The 22,688-nt window shown below is 32.9% G+C and overlaps 3 protein-coding genes across 7 annotated transcripts in view; all 3 read right to left on the reverse strand.

The window, feature by feature from the left end:
- Positions 1 to 89: 89 nt before the first annotated feature.
- On the reverse strand, positions 90 to 4,424 carry LOC123006156. Of its 3 annotated transcripts, none has more exons than XM_044400416.1 (6): positions 4,297 to 4,424; positions 3,417 to 4,243; positions 2,241 to 3,354; positions 1,880 to 2,188; positions 1,626 to 1,825; positions 90 to 1,578 (listed from the first exon to the last, which is right to left on the reverse strand). In XM_044400416.1, the coding sequence occupies exons 1-6, from the start codon at positions 4,324 to 4,326 to the stop codon at positions 108 to 110; spliced, it is 3,951 nt and encodes a 1,316-aa protein (XP_044256351.1). In that variant the 5' UTR covers positions 4,327 to 4,424; the 3' UTR covers positions 90 to 107. The 3 variants fall into 3 exon arrangements, with proteins under 3 accessions (XP_044256351.1, XP_044256352.1, XP_044256353.1); XM_044400418.1 differs by having other exon boundaries at positions 1,389 to 1,531; positions 1,631 to 1,825; XM_044400417.1 differs by having other exon boundaries at positions 2,241 to 4,243.
- Positions 4,425 to 5,127: 703 nt separating this feature from the next.
- Positions 5,128 to 9,422, reverse strand: LOC123006163 (probable E3 ubiquitin-protein ligase makorin-1). Its single transcript, XM_044400430.1, has 6 exons — positions 9,151 to 9,422; positions 8,543 to 8,788; positions 8,370 to 8,489; positions 7,070 to 7,606; positions 6,186 to 6,465; positions 5,128 to 6,134 (listed from the first exon to the last, which is right to left on the reverse strand). The coding sequence occupies exons 1-6, from the start codon at positions 9,198 to 9,200 to the stop codon at positions 5,997 to 5,999; spliced, it is 1,371 nt and encodes a 456-aa protein (XP_044256365.1). The 5' UTR covers positions 9,201 to 9,422; the 3' UTR covers positions 5,128 to 5,996.
- Positions 9,423 to 10,101: 679 nt separating this feature from the next.
- The window catches only part of LOC123006850 (plexin-B), a 31,094-nt gene continuing 18,507 nt past the window's right edge, over positions 10,102 to 22,688 (reverse strand). The window contains exons 2-16 of one of the 3 annotated variants that reach the window (XM_044401705.1): positions 16,943 to 18,503; positions 16,788 to 16,888; positions 16,219 to 16,717; positions 15,917 to 16,159; positions 15,601 to 15,858; positions 14,181 to 14,969; positions 13,784 to 14,113; positions 13,458 to 13,728; positions 13,264 to 13,406; positions 13,080 to 13,213; positions 12,674 to 13,022; positions 12,280 to 12,616; positions 11,687 to 12,225; positions 11,449 to 11,631; positions 10,102 to 11,400 (exon numbers count right to left, since the gene is read on the reverse strand). In XM_044401705.1, coding sequence (XP_044257640.1) covers positions 11,293 to 11,400; positions 11,449 to 11,631; positions 11,687 to 12,225; positions 12,280 to 12,616; positions 12,674 to 13,022; positions 13,080 to 13,213; positions 13,264 to 13,406; positions 13,458 to 13,728; positions 13,784 to 14,113; positions 14,181 to 14,969; positions 15,601 to 15,858; positions 15,917 to 16,159; positions 16,219 to 16,717; positions 16,788 to 16,888; positions 16,943 to 18,421 — 5,763 coding nt within the window. In that variant the 5' untranslated portion in view covers positions 18,422 to 18,503 and the 3' untranslated portion in view covers positions 10,102 to 11,292. Of the gene's footprint in view, positions 11,401 to 11,448; positions 11,632 to 11,686; positions 12,617 to 12,673; positions 13,023 to 13,079; positions 13,214 to 13,263; positions 13,416 to 13,457; positions 13,729 to 13,783; positions 14,114 to 14,180; positions 14,970 to 15,600; positions 15,859 to 15,916; positions 16,160 to 16,218; positions 16,718 to 16,787; positions 16,889 to 16,942; positions 18,504 to 22,688 lie in introns of all 3 variants that reach the window. The other 2 variants (XM_044401704.1, XM_044401702.1) reach the window with 2 other exon arrangements.

A 22,688-nucleotide genomic window follows, 5' to 3' on the forward strand; every position in this document is an offset into this window, starting at 1 on the left:
TATTGTATCGTTATCATTTACTGATTTTAGAAAAGTTATCAAAACACCTTCGTCTTAATTTCAGGTAAAATAAAACAAAAAAATTATAATAATCTTTTATTAATAAACTATTTACAATCAGACAATGACTTAAGTAAGATCGCCTTAACATATCGTTTAGGTAGAGACAAATCATTTTCAATTAAATAGTAGGTATCTGAAGCCTCTTCATTGGGTAAGTCATTAACGTAACAATAGAATTCCGCCAATAACTTCAAAGCTAATTTTTTATCGCCCACCCAAGTTGACAATTTTGACAAATCGCATAAGTTAGCAAAACTAATTAAGATAGAAGATGAGTGAAATTTTGTCAACAAAGAAATAAATTTGCAAATTTCAAAAGCTGTTTGTTCATTTAACAACAAGTGGAAGGCCATCTTCATCACATTATATCTGTCACCGATTGAACTACTTTTATACAAATATATAAGAGTTGAGGCTAAATCAAATAAAATTTCATCATCCCCTATTGCGTCCACATATTTTTTAACACATTTAGTTAAAAATTGCGAATCCTTATTGGTCCTACTGCTGCAATGTGACAAAACAAAAACGTAAATAAACATTTTATAAATAGACTCAGTTTGAAAATCCTGTCTAATCCTAGTAATTAAATTATCACAATTCAGACCATGAACTGTCTCTGAACACAATAAAATGGTTTTTGCGTAAGACATAATTAGGAATTTACTACAATCCAATAATTTGCTCAATTTTAAAATTAGAATTTTCATTATTGGTGCAACGTTAATCTCGTTAATTCGGTCAACTAGAATTGATAATATACGAACTTGTAAAAATTCAGGTGTTTGACAAGAAATTCTTTCCAAAAAAATCGACAATCTGTTTTGATTAATATTTCGCATGATGTACGGTACATAATTATTTAGCCAAATGCGTTTTTCGTAATTAATTTCACTATTAAGAGATATCACGATTTCTTCCAATATTTCGTCAACTGTATGCAACCTTAAAGACAATAAATTAAAATAAAACGAATCAAATTGTTTTAAGTAAGTTGTTAAATTGCCTAAGGCTTTTTTAATAATAATTTCATCGGTTTGAATTAACACTAATTTGTATTTTTGATACAATTCCTGAAGAAGCTTAATCAAATTTGCCAAAACGTTTCTTGGCATCCTTTCAAACTTTCTTTGAATATAAAAAATGATCTCTGAAAAAACGCCCGAAATATTTTTAAAAGCGCACAACGAAGTAAATGCCTTAATTGCCAAAAAACCTAAATTGTTTGAATACTTTTGAATAATTTTAACAAATAAATGTCTAAACTTGTCAAAATCATCCTCAAGTGCGTCCCCAATAAACGAGTTATTTAAAATTTGCGATTCTGAGAAAAACAAAAGCGTTATAACGGCACTATCACTCAATTCATTTTGACACAAAATCTTGTAAAAGCAGGGGACAAGGGTTGGAAATAAAATAAATAAGTCTTGAATTGTCTTTGGTCGAATATTTTCGTCAAGGGAAACCCCTAAAAAGCGCTCAATCAACGACTTTAGCAACTGTAAATTGGCGTTTCTACAAAAAGAAATTAGTTTCTTGTAAATAGCTGAGAGTCAAATAACCTCACTATCCAGTTTGTTTTATTAAAAATTTGGATACAGTTTTGTATTATTACTGAGATGAACGGGAGTGTAAATTGGTGAATGGAATTATCCGAAACTAACATTTCTAGGCTGTGTAGAGATGAGGATAAAACGAAATCAGGCGATAATGGATTAGAAAGTACTTCAAGTAGAAAATTTAAAGATGAGACCAAGAACGGCTAAAATCAAGCGAATCTAAACTAAAATTTTAAATTAAATTTAATTTTACCTACCTTAGTTAGATTCTTATCCGAAAGACATAAAGCGTGAATGACGAGTCTCGTTTCCGGATTTCGTCTAATTTTTCCAGTTTGTTTATTATGATAAAGCGACTTCAATGTCCGGTCTAACAATTTTATTTTAATTTCTCTGTCCGCACTATTTTCCATAGTTGAGCCTAAAGTACGAATAGCGCCAACTGATAACGATACAGGTTTCTTCATGTTACTATCAATGATTATTTTAGAAAGGTTACTAAAAATACTCTCCTTATTAAATTTCGGCCAGTCATTCTTTGATGTTATCAAACATTCAATAATGTTCTACAAAATTTCACTTTTAATCGTAAAATGTTATTTAAAACATAATACTCACATTGATGAAAGCTTCCAAAATTTTCATTTCTTTGAGATTCAAATTAGTATCAAGTTTTTTATTTAAAATTTTCGCAACGAAACATAAGCTCCTGTCAATTACAAGCACCAGTTCGATATTATAATGGCTTTTAATTACAATAAACATGTCCAAAATTAGAACAGAAGTAAACATTTTTTCAAAATCAAATTTTTCCATCGTGTCATTAAAAATTGAGTATAACTTTTCTGTTTCACTTGAAAATGAATTTTTGTTTTTTAATTTTCGATAAGAAATAACCAAATCGGTATATAATCGAATTGTTTCACTACTTTGCAAATAAACTAACTGATTTATTTGAATCAAAAGTGTTACTAAATCGAAGTCACAATTTACAACATCAAAATAACGTTCTTTAATAACATTGCTTAATTTTGGACAAAAAAAAAATTTTTGCTCAAGAAGAAACGCAAACTTGTTGGTCAATTCCGGGTTTTTAAATCTAGCTTCCCAAAAGCCACTACTTTGTAATTTTTTAAAATATAAATTGCCTCCAACTTTGTAAATACAATCCAAATCAATTCTGTAACAGGTTACTAAATCGGCAGACGAACCGAACGCAATGTCCCATAAGATTTTCAGAAGTTGTGCTGAAACTTCGCAAGTTTCTGGATCAGAAATCCGAGATAAACAAAACTGGTAAATAAAATTCAAAAATTCAGAATGTAGGTTTAAATCTTTGTCAGTTTTGGCAAGAGTTAAATGAGAGACTATAAATATTTGCGAAATAAATATTTTTAGCGATTTTAAGACGTCGACTGGAAATTCAAACGAGGAGTAATTATTGAGGTAAAACTGTACCATTTCGATTACACTTTCTTCGGGATAATTTTTTTTCGATATAAAAGTGCAAATAATTCGAAGCGCAACTGAACTTGTTTTTTCCCAAGTAAAAAAATTCAAAATGTCTCGGTTAAACTCTGGCTTATAAAAACCTCTCTTTTTTATCTCTAATAAAATATGAGCTTTAAAATAAATATCAGTATCTTTGTTTCTTATAAAATTGTAAAACTCATCTTTGTAGTGTTTGACAGTTATCGGAATCCAGTATTTTAATAAACTTTGGTGAAACTCCCTGGAAGATGTTGTTTTGTTTTTTGTTGTTTTTTTTTTTTGATGTGTTAACTGTTAACTTACCCATTCTCAAATTCTTCGAAATAAGGGCAATAAAATGGCCATATTTTCGTTTGAAAATCTTCGAATGAACAGAAGCTTGTTATCATTTCGTAATAAAACGAGCCGTCGCGACTATCCGTGTTATTACGAAATAGTTTCAAAATTTGCTTGTTAATGAAATCGAAAAAAGGACGGACCTCTTTTTGTTTGAATTCTTTTAAAATATCGTTCAAATCGATGCCTTTAATTGGAAGGTTGTTAAAATTGCTCAAATAATTCTTACAATAATGCGGCAATGACCTTAATACAATTCTACTGACATTTTGAGCGTTATGTTTGAAACCAATCAGGGGACAATACGCCACTTTTGACATCATTTTTAAAACCAACAATGATAAAGTGGGAGTCAAGATATCGTCCCTTTTTTTCAAAATCATTTCTAGTAGTTTTACTAATTGTAAAGATTGAGGTCTGACAATAGAAATTGTGTCAAGAATTTCTTCCAAAATAAATTGAAGAAAAGTGATTGAAGCTGTAGACTGAGTAAATACGTCTTTTCGGTACTTTAATGAAATAAATAAAAGTATCTTAAATAGAAACTTTTCCCGTATAAAAACTTTAAAAGATTCTTTTTTATCCAACGATAAGACGATGTAGTTGTCATTTCTGAGGTTATGTAATATGTTAGAAAATTCATTATAAAAATTTATATCAAAAAGTTGTTGTTCCAAATGATATAGTAACTTTGAAATAGATTCTATATCTGTAAGGGTTTCAACAGGTAACTGTGCCAAGTATGTAAACAAGCTTATCACATCTTCACGTTTAATACATTTTTGGGAAATTTGCTACAATTGTATGAAATATAATAATAAGTAAATAATTAATTGATGCCACTTACCTCATTTATTGAAGTCTGAACAATTAACATCTTCTAAAAATGTTGTAAAGGATTTAATATTAACCAAGTTTAAAAACTTAAGGTTAGGCAAATCGCAAATGATATCAGATTTTTAGGTTAAGTTTTTCCCGCTAAACATCAATTTAAAAAAAAAATATTTCTTACTTTTCTTGAATAATGAATTAATAACGGAATTTGATTTTTTTCACATCAATTAGGTTAGATTTTTGAAAAATATACAATTCTGAATAAATGACCTAATAATTCTTTATTTCAACTATAACTTTGTGAAGTTAAAATCATATTTGATAGTTTCCAGGGTATTAAAAAACTACAATTTCAGAGCAACTATTTTTTATTTGGAATAAGTACATAATAATATACAGAATTTTTGTTAATAAAAAACGATGTCAAAGTATCAGTAGTATTTGCTTTGGGTTGGATATATTAGAAAATATTTTTTAAGACTATTCCACCCCAACCAAATTTTTCTGTTTAATAATATACATATAATACAAGCAATAAAACTAAAATATAATGACTAATTATAGTAATAACATAACCAAGCAAAACTGTGTAAACCTATGGAGGATAATAATGTTAAAAGCTCTAGGTAGGTAAACATTTAGTATTGCTTGAAATGTCTTACTATTTTTTTTTTTTAAATCTTATTGTTTTAATTTTTTGAAAATTAACAAAAACTTTATTCAATCAACAGAAACTAGAACTAAATCGTTTAATCCTACTAAGCTAACAATCACAGATCTGTATCAGGCTCTGTTCTCCAGCCCGTTTCCAATTTTACCTGCATGAGCACCATGAGAAACGCAATTTAAAGAAAACACATTTTTTTTATTGACAAGAACATTATCTTTACATCGGGATACAAATGAAAAGTCTACATAGCCAAACAACAACAGTGAATATGTAAAATTCAAAGCGGTATTTAAGGAAACGTGTGCTAAATTGTGAATACTGCATATATCTCGGTCTATTGCAATACCCCATATCGACCAAAAAAAAAAAAAACAGAATAAATATAGAAGTTTTTTTTGTCGATAAGGGGTACTCCCACAATTAAACTTGATATATTTATTTAAACTGGAAACAAATTGAGAAACGCTTTTTAAAACAAAACCTAAAAACTAAATGGCCAAAGCAATGGAATATATGAGAAACAAAATCAAATCATATTTTGACGTTTCCCATGTCAGTATTTTAAGGCAAAAGTTTTTCTTAGAAAAAAATACAATTAAAAACAACACGGTACTGGCCTAAGACAAAAAAAAATGTACAAAGTTCCTCTGGTACTAACACGAACTTGTTTTACATATCAAACATGGCCAATACACTACAGTTGCAAAGCTATGTGTTATACAAAAGCAATGGATAACATAAAGTTGTTAATAACACATGGCTAAAGCAACGAAGAAATGTTGTATCAATGCATTAATGAATAGCTAAAAAACAGAGAGGCTTCAATAATCATTCATCTAATCTAATAAGCAGTAACTCCAAGCTATTGCTTTCATTCATATTCCATCTGAAATAAGACAATACTCATAACAATTATTTACAAGAAATCATTAACAAGAATAAAAATTCCTTCTTATTGACTTCTAACAACTTAAACCCATAAATACAAAATGAAAAACGAAAACGAAACGAAATGAAAATGAACTAAACAAATTTAAAACTGTTTAACTTATGAACAAGTCATAGTCAGACCAATCTGACTCTTCGGAATCGGAAAAAAAATCAGCCAAATCTTCCAAATCTTCTGCTAGTGATTGCCATGGGTTTTCTCTTTCGTCCAAGAAATCCCACAAAATAACTTGCTGTAAATACTCATCTATTATACTGCACCAGTATAAAAACGTAAATTCTACCTGTAGGACTTCAATAGCAGCATTATCAAGACCCGCACCACGGCGTCTTTGACGCGGTGGCGGACCAACATCGCAAACCCGACCATCAGGAAACGCATGACGATAAAAGCACTTATTACCAAACGGGCATTTACCCACCCCTTTATCGAAATATTTGCAGTCTTTTGTCGATAAAGCAGACTTATAATCATCGATTAACTTATTCTTATCTTCTTTCGTATCGACCCAAAACAAGCTCGGACATACGAAATCAGACGTCACGCGGCATTCCGGACAAGCTCTACAACAAACAATAAATAAAAAATAAATCATCCATATACAGAGTAAGTCTTAACTTATACGCATCATTTTAGGGTATAAAAGTTTCTTAATCACCGAGATATACCTTGTTAAAAACACTGTTACTTTTGAAGTTTTAGATAATTTGGGCTGATAACACCAATGCTAATGAAGTGATATATTTTATTGATATTCGACAAAAATAAAAAAAGTTTTATTTAAGTTATTTTTCATTTTTTACTTTCCTTATTCTATAAGGAAATTAATAATTTGACCTACCCATATTTTTACATTTCTGGACGAATTATAGCTTCAAGAAATTTGGTATGTAAGTTACTTGAAGGAAGGGGACGCAGTACGAAAGATTTGGTAAAAATCGGTCGCACCGTTCGGCCGCAAAGACCAAATAATTAAAAAAGTGAGGTTAGGAAAGTAGTGTGTTGTTCATACCAGATTTTTTTTTTACCATTATTGATCATAACCTTTCGTTCCCTAAGTTTATGCGTATAAGTTAAGACTCATATGTATAGACTTCTGCGTAATTTCTTCAATAGCAATTGCTGTTAACAACCATTTGGGATAATTATAGTGCAAAATTCACTTACCTTATAATCTTATTCTCAAATTGCCTCGCTTGTCTCCACTTCCGGATACAGCTTAAGCAGAAGCAGTGGTTGCAATTGGGCAAAATTCCGAACCTCTGCTCGCCGTTGGCTTTTTCCATAATAACCTCAAAACAGATCCCGCAGCTTTTTTCCTTTGATCGAGCGATGGCAAAGGACAGTTCCATGTTCTTCTCATGTTGTTTAATGCAGTCTTGACGGTGCTTCTTTCTCAGTTCTTCATCATAAGGATGCAATGCAGCGTTTCCGCACAAATCACATATTTCTCCATGGAGATAGCTACATTCGCCTGGTGGATACTTGCAGAAGCCATCTTTGTTCGCGTAAGGGCAAAGTTGTTTTGTGCTGTTATTGTTTCCAACAGCACCAGTCGGGTTTGGGTTGACGGCAGCTGCGTAGCTCAAAGGCTTCGTGGCGATACTTTTTGGCACAAATTCTGGAGCGTTTACCCAAAGTGAGTCTTTCAATGGCGAACAAGCGGCTCCTTCGGCGTTGTTTATCATGGCCTCCTCCAATTTGCTGCAAATATTATGACGTTTACTCACAATATTTCTATTTACTAATTTTTTACTATAAAGTATACAAAATGCAAAAAAATCAAAACTGAATTATCAAATATAACTTTTTTCATAACTCATAACTGTGTCGTGAAATTTATGTGTTATATCTATATTTAATAAAAATTTAGCTTTTTACAAACTTGTTCTATATGATAATGAAATTTTAAATTGGAGTCTACTCGAAGTCCTAAGAATTTAAACAAAACTGACATTCTGTTTTATTTTCACTCAACATTAAATGATTTTTTTTCATCATTTCTACTTTTCTGAGATATGGTTTAAGAGTTTGGTTCACAAGTTTCCAGACAGCTTTAACTAGATTAGAAACTGCATTTAAATACGTCTCATAATTAGTAGGTTTTTTTCATTATCATGTTGCTGTTAGTCACCGAATAAATTCAAAATTGGTGTGGGGCTTTGAACTAGACTAATAAAAACTAAAGTTAGTTCAAAATCTATTACATTAACTGTTTTTTATTTAGTACGATTTTTTAGAGAAAAGTGATCGAGAATTTGATGACTCTAGTCATTCATAGAAGTTGCATTTTTCGCTTGCATTGTAAATTATTGTTTAGACCTTCAAACCTTAATTGCGTATTATTTACCTAATGATAAAAACCATTCGTATCATAAAAGAAAATGAGTCAATGAAAGTTTATTATTAATTAATTAACAAAATACATAATAAAGAGAAAGTAATAAGAGAAAAAATTGCGACTCACCCATTTTTGATATTTGAAGTGGCTAAAGCATAGATTGAAGACTCTGCCTGTATAGCCTTCTTGTCTTCGTTCTTATTAGCGTTTTGCAACTGAGTTGCAGAGGTAGATGGCGTATTTGTGCTAAAACATATATTTTTTTTAATAATCATATTCCCGGAATTGACAAACGGCACCTTGAGAGTTGGTTACTATTAGTATTTGGTACATTAAGCATGTTTACTGGTATTATTTCATGACGGAAACGACAGTTCCCAGCATGTGTGCAATATCCGCGCAAGAAGTAGCGGCAAAGCGGGGTGGACTTGACTCTTCCAATGACAAAACCCTCTCGCGGCTTGACTTGGACTACGTCGATGTGGTTCTTCCTTTTATGACTGAGGGAACAGCCTGGTCTCTTACATACATTCTTCTCGTAGTAACTAAAACAAACCGGTGTTATGATATTTGACCAACTAAATTGTTGTTATCAAGACAATGAAACTTAGCACCACTTTCTTCCCGCCAAGAATATTCTATGTGTCCCTATTAACGGTTTCAATAACTGACACACAAAAAACGTTTAACAACGGAAAATACTGTTAAAAGTAGACGTTTATTTAAAAAAATAAAAAAATACAACGATTAGCATTTTAAAATAAGTTCAAATGGAGTAACAGGAAAAGAAACAAATGTTTAGGTTATAAGTTCTACGTGATTAAACTCAACCAACAGAATTAGTTTAACATAAAGTAAATAACCATTTTAGTAAGTAAACACTACAAATAAGCGTTAAATTACTTACTCAAAGCAAAATTTTTGGGTGTCTGAGAAACCCTGATTGCTATCCGCCATATTGTCTAACTAAATGTCTTTCTGTTGAAAATTTATAATAAAATACAAAACGTGAACTTCACACATTCACGTGAAAGCAAATTTATAACACTAGCTAAAAGTTTTATCTCGTGTAAGTGTTTTATTCACAGTTTTTTACGAAATAAACACAAATTTTAAGAAAAACACGAGAGCAGGAACACACTTCCCTTGCATCCTCGAAATGAATGCAGTTGGCGCTGTTGTCTGAATTTCTTCAGCGCAGGCGTGTGTGAATTCACCCTTCTACTTTCAAAACAATAAAACAACCCCAAAAATTGTTAAAAATTCAGCAGTGAAAAATAATCCCACACTTTGAGTCACAAACTGAGTTTTATTTCTACACTAGCACTAACCAGACACAAAAAATATGCGTTGCTGCTGTTGCTAGGCGGTTCAAAATACCTAACGACTAGAAAAAAACGTTACACAGCAGGGATGCCACCCTATCGTTATCAAATTCACTGTTCGAATTTGTTTTGACGAAAAAAAAAATGTGTTTGAATATGACAGCGAAAAACTAGATTTCATTTACTAGTACCATATCAATAAAAAATATGTATGTACATTTAATTATGAAGAAATTGTTTATTTTTGCATTGACATCTGTTTGTTTTCTGTGTGATTGTTGCATTATTAAAATAATTCTTTCCTAAACTCTCAAATCGAAAAGGAATGAGCTTAGCACTAGCCCTTTTCTAGAACACTAGTAAATTGTATATTCTTCATTTAATTATTTATTTTTTTTACAAACAGACCGAAATGCCTTGAAATTCAGCACAGCTTATAGCTTATAATAAGTCAAAGGCAAATTTTAACTTTTAACTATTGAACAGACCCATATGTATAGTATATAGTAGTATACAAATAAATTAAAAAAATATTTTTTTTTGGAATACAAGTTTAATAGAGTAAAAAAATATCACTAAACAATACACTTTATATAAAAAGCTTTAATTCACGATCACATTACCAAAAACATAAGAATAATAAACGAGTAAAAAATTCGATAATAAAATAATGAATTGAATTGAATTAAAGTAAGTCCCCTTAAAATTGCATTTAACAAACATTTTTATCTAACTTTTTCGTATATTAAATTTGAGAATTTAAACATCAATATTTTAAATATAAAAATTTCTAATGGCAAATTTAAAATATGACTACAATAAGTGATGTGGAAAATAGTAGATTTTGAATAAAAATATATATCTTATCTACGTTTTAAACCAAAAACGTAGATGCACACGTGTGTTGTGTATAGTCACATTTTAAATAAGCAATTACGACATGTACAATCAAAAAAATGTTTGTAAAAATTGTCGTTAGGATAAAAATGTATTCTAACACAATAAAATGAATTACGAATGAATGTTTGCTTAAATATAAACACTTTTATAAATCCGATATAATAATCTATATGCACAATAGAAGTATGTACAAAAAAATATATAATAGTTAAGATACAAGTATGCACTGTTTTATATTAAACATAATTAAAATAGTAACGTACAAATCACTGGACGTGAAGACGATTCCACATAAATATAGTTCCGGCACAGAACACTATTTTACCATATACACGACTGATAGTAAATTGAAATGATCAGGCAATGCCACCCAATGCAATAAACTCAATTATTGCAAACTTAAACTATGTCAAACTTTAATACTGTTATCTAAAAAATTAAGATTAATAAAACTTAAATCACTATCATATATCAGTCGGATACATGTAGAATAAATGTCTATAAACTTCTACTTAAAACTAAGCTAACCGGACTGAACGAAAGTGCGCTATAGAAGTGCGCCACTGCGCGTATACATTGTCCATGTCACGTCCCATCAGCGTAGCGACTTAGCGAGGCACTCAGGAAGGAAACTAGCAGCCGCTGGAGGGTAAGTACGCTTCCAATCACAGTCACCTGATCGTGCGCCATATCACAGTATAACACGCTCATATGCAGCCACACATGTCATCATGTCATCATGTCATATGACATGTGTATGCACAATGCGCATGGAATCAGGGCGCCAAGGGTTGGGGCAGCAGGGGATCAGGTGACTGACGAGGTCAGCAAGCTGAAGTGTCTTCACCTCCAAGAGTATAAGCAACATTATCCAGCCTTTGTGACAAGTGTAAACGACGGCAGTTTATGTCATTGTTCAAAGCTTCAATTATCTAAAACAAACACATTCAAACAAACAAACAAAACTTGAGACAACTTACCGGTTCTCTATACTTCGTAACGTATATATAAAGCTCTTTGAGTGCAGCTACAGTGTCAAATTCGTCGGCTTGTTGCGCCGATAATTGTTGCATAGCTGAACCCATTTCTTGATCGGTTATAACTGGTAATGTTGCAACGTCATGATAAAACTGAGAAACCATCTCTCTATACCGTGGAATATCCTAAAAAGATAAATTAAAACAAGTGAAAAAATAAAAAATATCACCAGTAACTCACTTTAGCAAACAATAACTTATTGGATGGTGAATCTTTGCCTAATCTATGTTCGGTGGTTGAACATGAGTCCATAAAAGTCTGTGCAATAACCGATAAACACGAGTCCAACGTTGTCGTTTTATTAATGTCAAATATAAAATCGGGATTTTTTATAAAATTAACCCAAAATCTAAGAGGAAGACTATTTGATTTCCAAGCGTGAACAACTTCAGGATCTTGAATCCCATGCTTTCTTGCTGCTTCATCCAACAAATCAAATAACCATTTAACAGCTGGAGGTAATTGTTCATTTACTGTTAATATAGTCATAAAAAAATCATCAACAAATTTCTGAATCGTCCCTTTAGTTGATAAAAGTCGAGTCAAAAATATCTCCGGAATGGCTTTATGAGTCCTTTCGCCCAATTTATTATTAGGAAATTGATGATCGTCGATTGGTTTAACTAAATGATAGATTCTCGGATTGGTTCCAGTTTCAACATCACCATTTGTTGTAATAATCGGTGACTGTGAATTGTTAAAATACATACCAGCCACACCTAAAACAAAAATTTGATAAAATAAAGCAGCACAACAAATGTAAATCAACTCACAATTGTGACATGGTTGTTTACAATTATTAAAACTATCATTTTGACGCGAAATCAGTGACATAACTGCACTTTCTTTAACACCGTAATGAGCCAAAGTGTTTAATTTTTTCCACGAGCCTACTGTTTTTGTCGTCAAGTCCTCATCTTGTAAAGTTAAGTGACCACCTCGTCCATGCCGCCATTCCAAATCAACTTCATGAATGGATGGTCGCATCGAAAACGGTGTGTTTTTAAAGAGTGCATCTAATATTTTCGACTTGACTTGACTGATTGTATCACAGTCCAACACTTTACACTGAATTTTTTCATCTAAATCATCTTGCAAAATATGTAATGTCTGGAAAGTGGAAAGTGGAAAGTGTAACAAATCTAACACAATCATAAAATAACATACCACAACACTGTGTTCCACCTGTTCTCGCAATAATCTCTCTTCGGATAACGAGTAACGAGCATCGTGAGTGATTGCATCAACTAAACCTTTCTCAATTTGATGTTTAATCGCTTTGAATAGCAAAAATAACGAAGAACCGGCATATTCCTTTAAGTAATAGTACATACATAACGCCATCCAGTTGGTTAACATTTTTTCAACAACGCTTTCAGTTCGTCGTAACATAAGTTGTGGATGTTTTGTATTAACAGATTTATCAATAAGACGCAAAAGTAAACTTTTTAAAATATCAGTAGCATATTCCATCTTACCCATTAACACAACCATCAACAGTGATGCAACTGTGACCCTACAAAACAAAAAATAAGTAAAGTAAATCACTAGAGATTAGTGTAACATTTCATACTTGTCACGAATATTGAACGACTTTTGAGATTCTAAAATTTCGATAAAAACTAACACAAAATGTTTATTATTTATAAGTTGTTCAAATTGTAACATTGCCGAATCGTAATTAGTTCTTGGTGCATTAATTCGTACCTAAAACAATAAGTCAAGTCAAGTCAAGTCGAGTCATATAAAATAGTTACTTTAGGTGCGTTTAAAATTGGGTGATTGCTGACTCCTGGGAAAAACACCTTCATGATGTAACTAGTGTGGTCTAGAGTTGGTATTCCTGAATTTTCCAAATCAGCAGTAAGATCAGTCATATCTGTTTGAAGTTCGGCAAATGCTAAAAATTCTGATTCACGAAGATGTATCAAAGTAAATTGTCGTCTCTTACCTAATTTACATTCCGATCTTACATTACTTTCTAATGTATCCATTTGTATTTGAATACGTTTATATTCGCGTTCTGCTTGAGTAGATTTACGACGATAGACGAAAAGAACAGCAAAGAAAAACAACACAAATAGAACTGTTCCTGCTGCTATCATCGCTATTGCTTCGGGAGGAAAAGCGAAACTTTTATAAATGTCGTAACGTAGATAACCAAGTGGAAACCTCAAGTTACGTCCCACTCGAACAACGACAAGAGGAAGATTAGTCTCAGTCTGAAAATATAAATTATTCATGTAAATTAAATAATTTTTATAGAGAAGGAGGTACCTTTACTCCATTCTCATCTGTATCAAGTGGTTGTATTTCAGGTGGTGAGCAAACAAGTTGACTCATAGCTAGTCCAGTGACATTACACGGTTTCGTTCCTATTGTAACAACAACATCAGTTTCATCACTAGCCATATTTAAGTTTTCGCCTTCTATTACTAAAGTATCACCCTTGTAAAGCTTTATCTGATTTGGGAATTTAAAAAATTTCGGATCTTCTACGTATAACAACTGACTTCTTAAGTTAGGAAAATGCTTATCTAAATTTTTAACAGACTGTACATTATCCATTATAAAACCAATTTTTACTACAAGCTGTGCTTCTGGCATCTGTAATGTAACCAATAATCCAATTATAAGTAGGTATCGCAAAATGAGAAAAAAACCAGATACGTACTTTAATAGCCGACGGTTGTCTAAGTGATCTTCTTCTAACCTTAGTGCTAGCTAAAAGAAACTGTCGATTGACTGAAGGACTCGGACATTCAATCTGGGTTGCACTTAAGACAGTACATGAAGTTTTATTAATAGGAACCGACGGTTCGGTATCCGAGTAAACTTCCATTTCTGGCGCTTGAATGCTACTCAAATTAGTGCCATGAACGAATATCATTCTTCCTCCAGACACAAAACTTTTCAGCGGTTTAATTTCCATAATCGTCGGATCTTGGGTGTAATTAAACGGATTACCTTCTAAAGTACGAATCGCGCCATCTATACTTAAAATTAGTTTTCCTATATTAACCGGATCATGCGCTCGTGATGTGATACACGTTAAACGTCCGCTCGATGCTTGAGTTAAATTAACTTGACAAACGTAATCATCTAAATATGCAGTTATTTCTGAACCAATATTAAGATATTGTCCTCTAATTGCTAATTGAGTACCGCCAGATAGCGGACCTTTCGTCGGATCAATCCCAAATAATTTAATATCTTTATAACTAAACTCTACCGATGATTTTGTAAAACCAGCCAAGTTTCCTACTATTATTGGTGCCGTCTTTTCGACTTTTGACGGACCTGTCACACACTGAATTTTCACCGAAACTTCGTAATTAACAAGCTCACAAGGGACGTCCCCTATGTTTATCTTCCCTTGAACGTCTTCTTTCTTCAAACCCAAATTGCTACCTTCAATCGTTACCAACGTTCCGCCCTCTATCGGACCACTCAGTGGCTTTATCTACAAGCAAAAAAACAAACCACAATTAAAACAAAAATAATAGTATATTATGATACCGAGTTTTATAAGAAGCATTTTGTCACACGCACGTATTTATAAATAAAGCAGTAAGTGCGACAAAATGCCTTATAAACGAGATATCATACAGTATTTTTTCTACTTTGCACTTTTTTAAACAAAAAATTAAAACTGGCAAAACCTACCTAAATCATAATGTTAATTTTGAATATTTTTTGCGATTATTAATTAAACCAAACAGCAAAAATTTCGTATTTGAATAATTTCATTTGCCTTAGGCCGATTGACACAGACAATTGGATGGAAAAACCGTTAGGTTGCCAACAATATAAGACTAATTTCCCTCTTTTTAGTATAATTTTATAGCACTGTTTTTGTTCATTACAAAACCCAAAACAGTTTTGTAAGAACGCAAAGTAGAAAAAATATAATAAAAAAAAACAAAACATGGAAATTGTTTTGTTGAAAATCAACTTATTTCTCTTATTGTTTTTTTTTTTTAATTTTAAGAAAATTTCTGTCAGAACAAAATAATTTTGCTATTAAATAAAATAAGAAAAAAACTTAGAGTTGTTTTTTGTCTCAAAAGCATTAGAAAATTTGTGTTTATTACCATGTCTATTCGAGGTTTTGGGCATTTGATGTGTGCTATTTGTTTACAAGTTTCGCTATAGGTGCAAGTGTTTCCACACCAGGTGCATTGGTATTTCGAGTTTCTAGTGACACATAATGAACAGTCGGCGTGTTCGCGATGCGATCCCAATATATCACATTTATATAATTTGACTGTCATTGAGTCAATGTGATGATTTCTGTTCCAAACAACTGTCACGTTAGCTTCGTACTCCCCTTCATTGGCTTCGTACGAATACTAAAACATAATTTCATTAAAAACAAACAAAAAATGATAAAAATTTAGCCAAACTCACTGTTGTGTTATCACAAACAACATGTTTATTACTATTATTGTATGTTACTCGAGCAGGCACCAACATTGTAGCACCTTCAATAATTATAATACATTGAAAACCGGAGTGGGCAGCTTGAGGATGTGGTAAATTTTTAACTTCGAAAACCATTTGTTTCGGTACGTTCGTTGGTAATAAAATGACGTCTCGTCTTCGAAATTGTGGACAATATTCGAAACCATGATTTGCCAAATGTATGGGATTCTAAAAGCAAAAAAAAAGAAGAAAACGATAGGATCGTGTTGTAGATTAACTAAACTGACATTTTCACCGCTAATGATGTTGCGTTGACAGACTGAAGTATTGTGTGTACACTTATTTTCATAGACACACCAATTGCACGCCCACTGTGACTTAACACATTGCATACACGTCGTGTGTCTCGAACAGTCGTAATAGGCAAAATTTCTCGATACAAAATCTTTGTTTGTTTCCGACGATCGAACGCTGAGAGGTACGAGAACGTGGTCTTTTTGTGGTGGAATTTGTGGACGTCTTGAGACATCAGGAGTTGGACATGAGAGTCCGAATTCTGTCACGACTGCATCTATAGGTTCCGCGGAACCAAACACACACTTATATTTAGCACCATATGGAAGTTCTGGAAGAGTTTTTATTGTAAGACGGACGGTAGTCATTTGATTAATCGGAATTCGTTCCGGTAAAACTTGTTCAAAGTCTATACACTGTTGCCCTGTACCCAACGATAACCAACGCGGAGGGCTATGAGAGGCCTTCAGACATGCACTTCGAACAGTGCACCTACAATTACAATTACAATTACTACTTAATAATGCTCCTGGAAAAAAAAAAGAACGTAATTAAAACCTACTTCTTTTCTAGTGAACACCACCCGCAATAAGGGTCTTTTGATTCTAAACAAGCTGAACAGTTGTTGTAGCTGCTGCAGTGCTCAACGTTAATCTTTGATATCTAGAATTATTTTTACACTTAAAAACTGTTTGAAGCTTTTGATTGATTCATTACCTTTGATGTTGAGAGGACATAGAGGTAATCTCCTGAAGTCGAGAGGGTCGTATCAGGTAATATCGCGTTACCTTCATCGACAACAACTTCCTCATATTCTGTAGGAACAGGACCTGATAAAAGTACTTTTTTCAATTTCCCATCAGTAGTTCCAAGGAACGCTAATACATGTCTTCCCGTTGATGCGGTAGCAACAGCCGATAAAGAAACATTAGGAAACACAAGTGCTGCATTTGTTACTATAGGTGTAACTCCACTAAGTTTTAGACCGACTTCACAAAAATTCGGAATATTTCCAGCCGATCCACTACTCGGGCATTTACCATCTAAAATAGGCCCCGAAACATATCCCATATTCCTATATTTGACGCTTCCGTTAAAACACATGTGAATATTTTCAATGAATTTGGCTTCAATATCTCGCAAGGGATAGAGACAGAGGGCTGAGTGTGGTTGGGGTTCGTTGGTAATTCCACGCGCGGGTCGAAAAACAGCAATCAAAATTGGGGTTCCAACTGTAATTCCGAGTGAGTTGGCTAATTCGTCCCCTGCAGTCGCAATTTTAGCATCTTGAACAAGATTATACTTTTGATCACCGTCAACACATTGCAGTGTAACTTCAGTATAACTGTCATAATTAGCATCGTTTATGCAAGTCCTCGATAATCGCGATACGTAACCTTGTTCTTCTTGACCGGGAAGATGCGATTGTTTTTGAACAATAACAAAGTAAGCGTAATCGCTAGCATTAAATCCGTAAACGTATTGTACAATAAAATGATCTCTGTATTTGACATCAATGCTAACATGCGATTGTTTGTTGAAAGAGTATTCAGCGATGGCTAAATTGTCCAAATCCCTACTAGCAATGGCTGGTACGTCATGTCGAAACTCGCCATTGTTAGTAAAGGTGGTCCCTACGTACATTATATTCGATCGCCCCCACAAATTATAACTTTCAGGTCCGATATAGGCATAAGTAGAAGCATTCGCATCGTTCGCAGCTACAGCTTGCGGAATAAACTCCGGTTCCGCACTAATGTTGTTCAGTTTATATTTGTAGCACGCACCTTGAAAAATAGACCCGCACGATATAAGAGTCCTCGATTCCGGTTCGATCAAAAGAATCTTGTTGTAGTTTTCAGTCAACGTGAGAGGTATATCGGGATTGTGACAGCCAACCGCGTGACATGACGGACTGTCATTCTTCGGACCGGTCACCACTGAATATTCCAACTTGAGATCGGCGTCAAGTTGAAGAAGGCGGTTTGTACCAGCGGCGAAAATCTTCTTCGTTTGGTGGTCGATCGCCAAATGGGAAAAGTGCATCGGTGGATCGGCGGGGCCCGGGTATTGCGCCAGAAGCACGCCTCCGGAGACGCGACCCCACAGCCCCGCCAAAAGCAGCAGCCAGAGGCCTGCCACGATTTTGGCCCCTTTATCCACCGCCGACCCAGCGACCACCACCTTCACCACCATGAAGACGACAACGACGACGACGACGACGACACCGACCACTGCATTCTGCGGCCGGCCGCTAACTCGACGCCCCACCGCATCACTGAAACAAATCAAAAATCTAGATTACATATACAGGGGTGACCCAGGGGTGACCCACAAAAAAATTCATAACGTCAAAACTATTCAAGATAATTTAACCAACTTTTTTCCTGTTGATTCCTTAAGCTTTAGCGCGTCTTCTGAGATAAAGACAAACTCGGAGTCGATGTTCCATCGCGTACTACGATTTTTTGAAAATGACAAAATACAAATGGCAATAACTCGACTATTTTAAATACAACACTCTATATTTTATTGCATCATTGCATGGCATTTTTTATTAGCTCTTTGTCGATATAGGATTCATAGGGTCTACTTTGTAAAATTTATGAGATTTTTGCAAAATAAGTAATGTTGATGGTTTTATTCTGAAAAAAAAATCGAGTAGGCCATTATCGTTTGACACATCTATGCAATTCTGAAACAAATGTGTTTCAATAAAATGAAATTGTAATAGAAACAGAAGTACATCACAATAAAGGAAACAATCTTAGTAATCTTTACAAAAATAGGAAAGAATGATTAAAAGAAAACAATGTAAAAATTTTGAGAAAAGGTTACTTATAAAAACTGCTCAAATAGGTCATGTTCCAGCAAGTCTTTTAGTAAATGAGCTCCGAACTCTAGCAAGCATTGCTCCATCAACTGAATGGAAGGCTTTCGTGATCCTGTGTTTCATATCATCTGCAGTTGTTGGACGATCTCTGAAAACTCTTTCTTAAGAAAAAAATCGATGGGAGTAAGGTATGGAGATCGTGCGGGCCTGGGAATAGTTCCTCCTCTGCCTATCGAACGATTAGGATAGGATATTTCTGACGGTACATTTTGCTTGCTAATAAAGGATTTCTGTGCTCTTCACCAATACAGTAAACCATATTCACTAATTCTTCACGAGTGAAATTTATCATTGACAATTAGATGTGTACAATTATTAAAAGTACACGAAAGTGTCAAATTTTAAGACAGCAGCCTACTCGATTCCTTTTTTTTTTTTAGAAAAAAAACCATCAACATTTCTTATTTTGCAAAAATCGTACAAATTTTACAAAGTAAACCCCATAAACCCTACATCGACAAAAAGCTCATAAAAAATGCCATGTAATGATACAACAAAATATATAGTGTTGTATTTAAAAAAATCGAGTTATTGCCATTTGTATTTTGTCATTAAAAAAAAATCGTAGTAGGCGATGGAACATCGACTCCGAGTTTGCCTTTTTCTCAAAAGATGTGCTAAAGCTTAAGGAATCGACTGGAAAAAAATTGGTTAAATTGTCTTGAATAGTTTTGAAGTTATGAATTTTTTTGTGAGTCCTATGCACGATGCAATTTTGACACATAAATTATATAAAGTCAAAAACTATTGCAGGTAAGTCTAAGAAACCAAGGTGCGTTATATTGACAATTTAGTGGCGAATCCAGATATCTAATAAAAAATTGTGGTTTTCATTAAAAAAAACGGAACTTAGTTTTGTATCTTATTTGGGACACTCTGTATATGAATAGAAATATTTTTATAATGAGCCTCATTGTTAGATCTATCGTTTAAAAAAAAATCATGTCGATAACTTGGATAGAAAAAAAGTTATAGAGCGTGCACGAACCCCTGGGTCACCCTGTATATACTAAGAGTTAATATAACGCTTTTCAAACGGCAAAACTATGCTTTTATGTTTTTTATTTAATCCTAATAAGCCTTATAATAAAATCCGAGATTGACAAATTGTATTAAACTAGAAAAAAGCTACATTTTTATTGGTAGTATTTTTTACATACGTTCTAAGTAAATATAAAATACAAGTTTATCTTAATTGTTAACTACATTATTAAATTCTTCGTCTATTAACCAATATTATTTTATCAAAAAATGAGACCCAAAATGTATCACTCGTTTTTGGCTAAACCTCTTAATTTCAGACATTCCCTATTCGGACCCTGTATTCCCTTATTTAGCATACTTATGTACATAACATTAAAAAAAAGCCGAGATTTGTGAGACCAATATAATCAATAATTGCCGTTTCCACTAGTGATGAGAAAATACAAATAATTTCCTAGAACTCAAACTGAAGAAAAAGCTAATAATTCCTTGCACTCACTTTATTATATTTTTATATGTTTAAAATTTCGTAAGATCATTACATCTATAACTTAGATATCTTAGATACCCATGACTGAACGTTTAGAGCATAAATTATAACTGATTTGAAGTACACTCAGAAAATTAGAAAATGTCGTCAGCCTCAACATTTCTTTTAAGTAAATCTTGTCATGGGATATTAATTCATTAATAATAATTATTATAATTAATCGTGTATAAAGTGTGTTGTTATACGGTATGTCCCCGGATTAGGTTTACAAGAAGAAAAAAATTCTAATCTTTGATTTTACGCCAAAAACATTTTTTGCTTCACCTGAAACGAGCAAATCTGTAATTAAAACGTCATTATTCTGTCTGAGTAAAAAAAAAGTAAATTTTCTCTTGATCTTCAAGTCCCATCACAATTGCGGTTTTACTTTTGTGATAAAAATATAACTTTGACAATTAATTAATTAATTATCGCGTTGAAAAGTAATTAATATTTAGTTGTAATGAGATCCGAGAACATATCGTACACACTTTACACACGTTTAATTGTAATAATTATTATTAATGAAATAATATCCCATCACAAGATTTACTTAAAAGAAATGTTAAGGCTAAATGCAAAAGCATTATTATTATTATTGTTATAACTGCGGTTAGGTAGTAGGACCCAAATAATGAGGATCGGTTTATGGAGACATTTTCTAATTTTCGGAGTGTACATACATGAAACCGCCAGTATTGTAATTTACTTGAAAATAAACCGACGCAGACGGCAAATTTTGTTTTTCCCAGTGATTCCTCCCTTCAGTGAATGTCGAAAGAAAATTCAATATAAACGCAAGTAAAGATTATTAGGTTTGAAAAATTTATATCAGGTGGTCACGAGCGATGAATAAATATTTTTGTAGTTAAAGATAAACAGGAGAAAAGTAAGTATCTAACACTGTCAGGTATCGCATTTTGGTATCGTTTGTTTGTTGGAAAGAAAGCGTTCACAAATTGAAGTTGATGTGTGTAAAGAATGAGAAAGCTCAGTAAACTGACGAGTTATAGTCCAGAAATAAACATTTTTAATCTAATTGTTGAATTATTCTCTCGTGGAGAATGGAAAAAGCTGTTTCGGGCTCGGTGATTTTAGTATTCGAAAATTGGGATTAATTGAAAAAAATTAAGCAGTCGAAATGCGAATCTCACCCTGTCTTTAAATTATTACGTTCGCTGACTTTGCCCAGGCTGAAAAAATAAAGCATCACTTGCAATCCGGTTCGTAGTTATGTGAGAAATTTAAATATAATTAAAAATTTGAAGCAAATCCTATTAACGTTGCTTTATTGTGTATAAAGTTAAAAATAAATTGATGTCACATATACTGACAAAGATAATATCAGTTATAATGAGTTTTGCTATAAAGCCGCTTGTATTAGCTGGTGGCATTTTATTAAACTTTGTTGTATTTTTGTGTAAGAATAAAAGTGCACAACTTAGGGGCTTATAATCGGAAAATAATCAATTTGTATAGAGTAATCCGAAGATAAATATGGGGTTGAAAGTTTGCGAAAGAAAATGAAAAGCAACTTATTCGCGTCATCACACTTTTGCAAATTTGCTTTAATTTGCTTTGTTTGATACAACCTGTTTTACGTTAAGAGTGATCAAATGACTTAAAATAAATTATATAAATAAGCATTAACAAGGCGAATTCTCTAGAGACATTTGCCAAGTGAAGATCTTTTGATGTAAGAAGTTTTAGAGGGTGGAGGAAGTGAGAGAGTGTTTCATTGAAACGCATATACGCGACGATGATTGATCTTGGCTCTTGGTTTTGCTCAGAGCTCAGCTCAGCTCAGACTAGCGTGCCGTCACTTTAATATCAAAACAAGCTCCTAGTAGAAGTGGACCTCTAGTAGTCCTACTATTAATAGAATAAAAACACACCACCGAACGTAGGATAATCAATATATTACACGGAGAATACTATCTACTTATGACTTAATCTGTTATGTGCCACAACAAATCGGGACTAAAATAAACGCAACTTCGTGTTTGTGTTGCATGTATTTCGAGTGAGAAATGAACCATCCGGTAATCAAAAAAAAT

This window comes from Tribolium madens, unplaced genomic scaffold (assembly GCF_015345945.1).
Source record: "Tribolium madens isolate multiple individuals breed KSU strain unplaced genomic scaffold, Tmad_KSU_1.1 Scaffold_2;HRSCAF=44;Tcas5.2_LGX, whole genome shotgun sequence".
NCBI lineage: Eukaryota > Metazoa > Arthropoda > Insecta > Coleoptera > Tenebrionidae > Tribolium > Tribolium madens.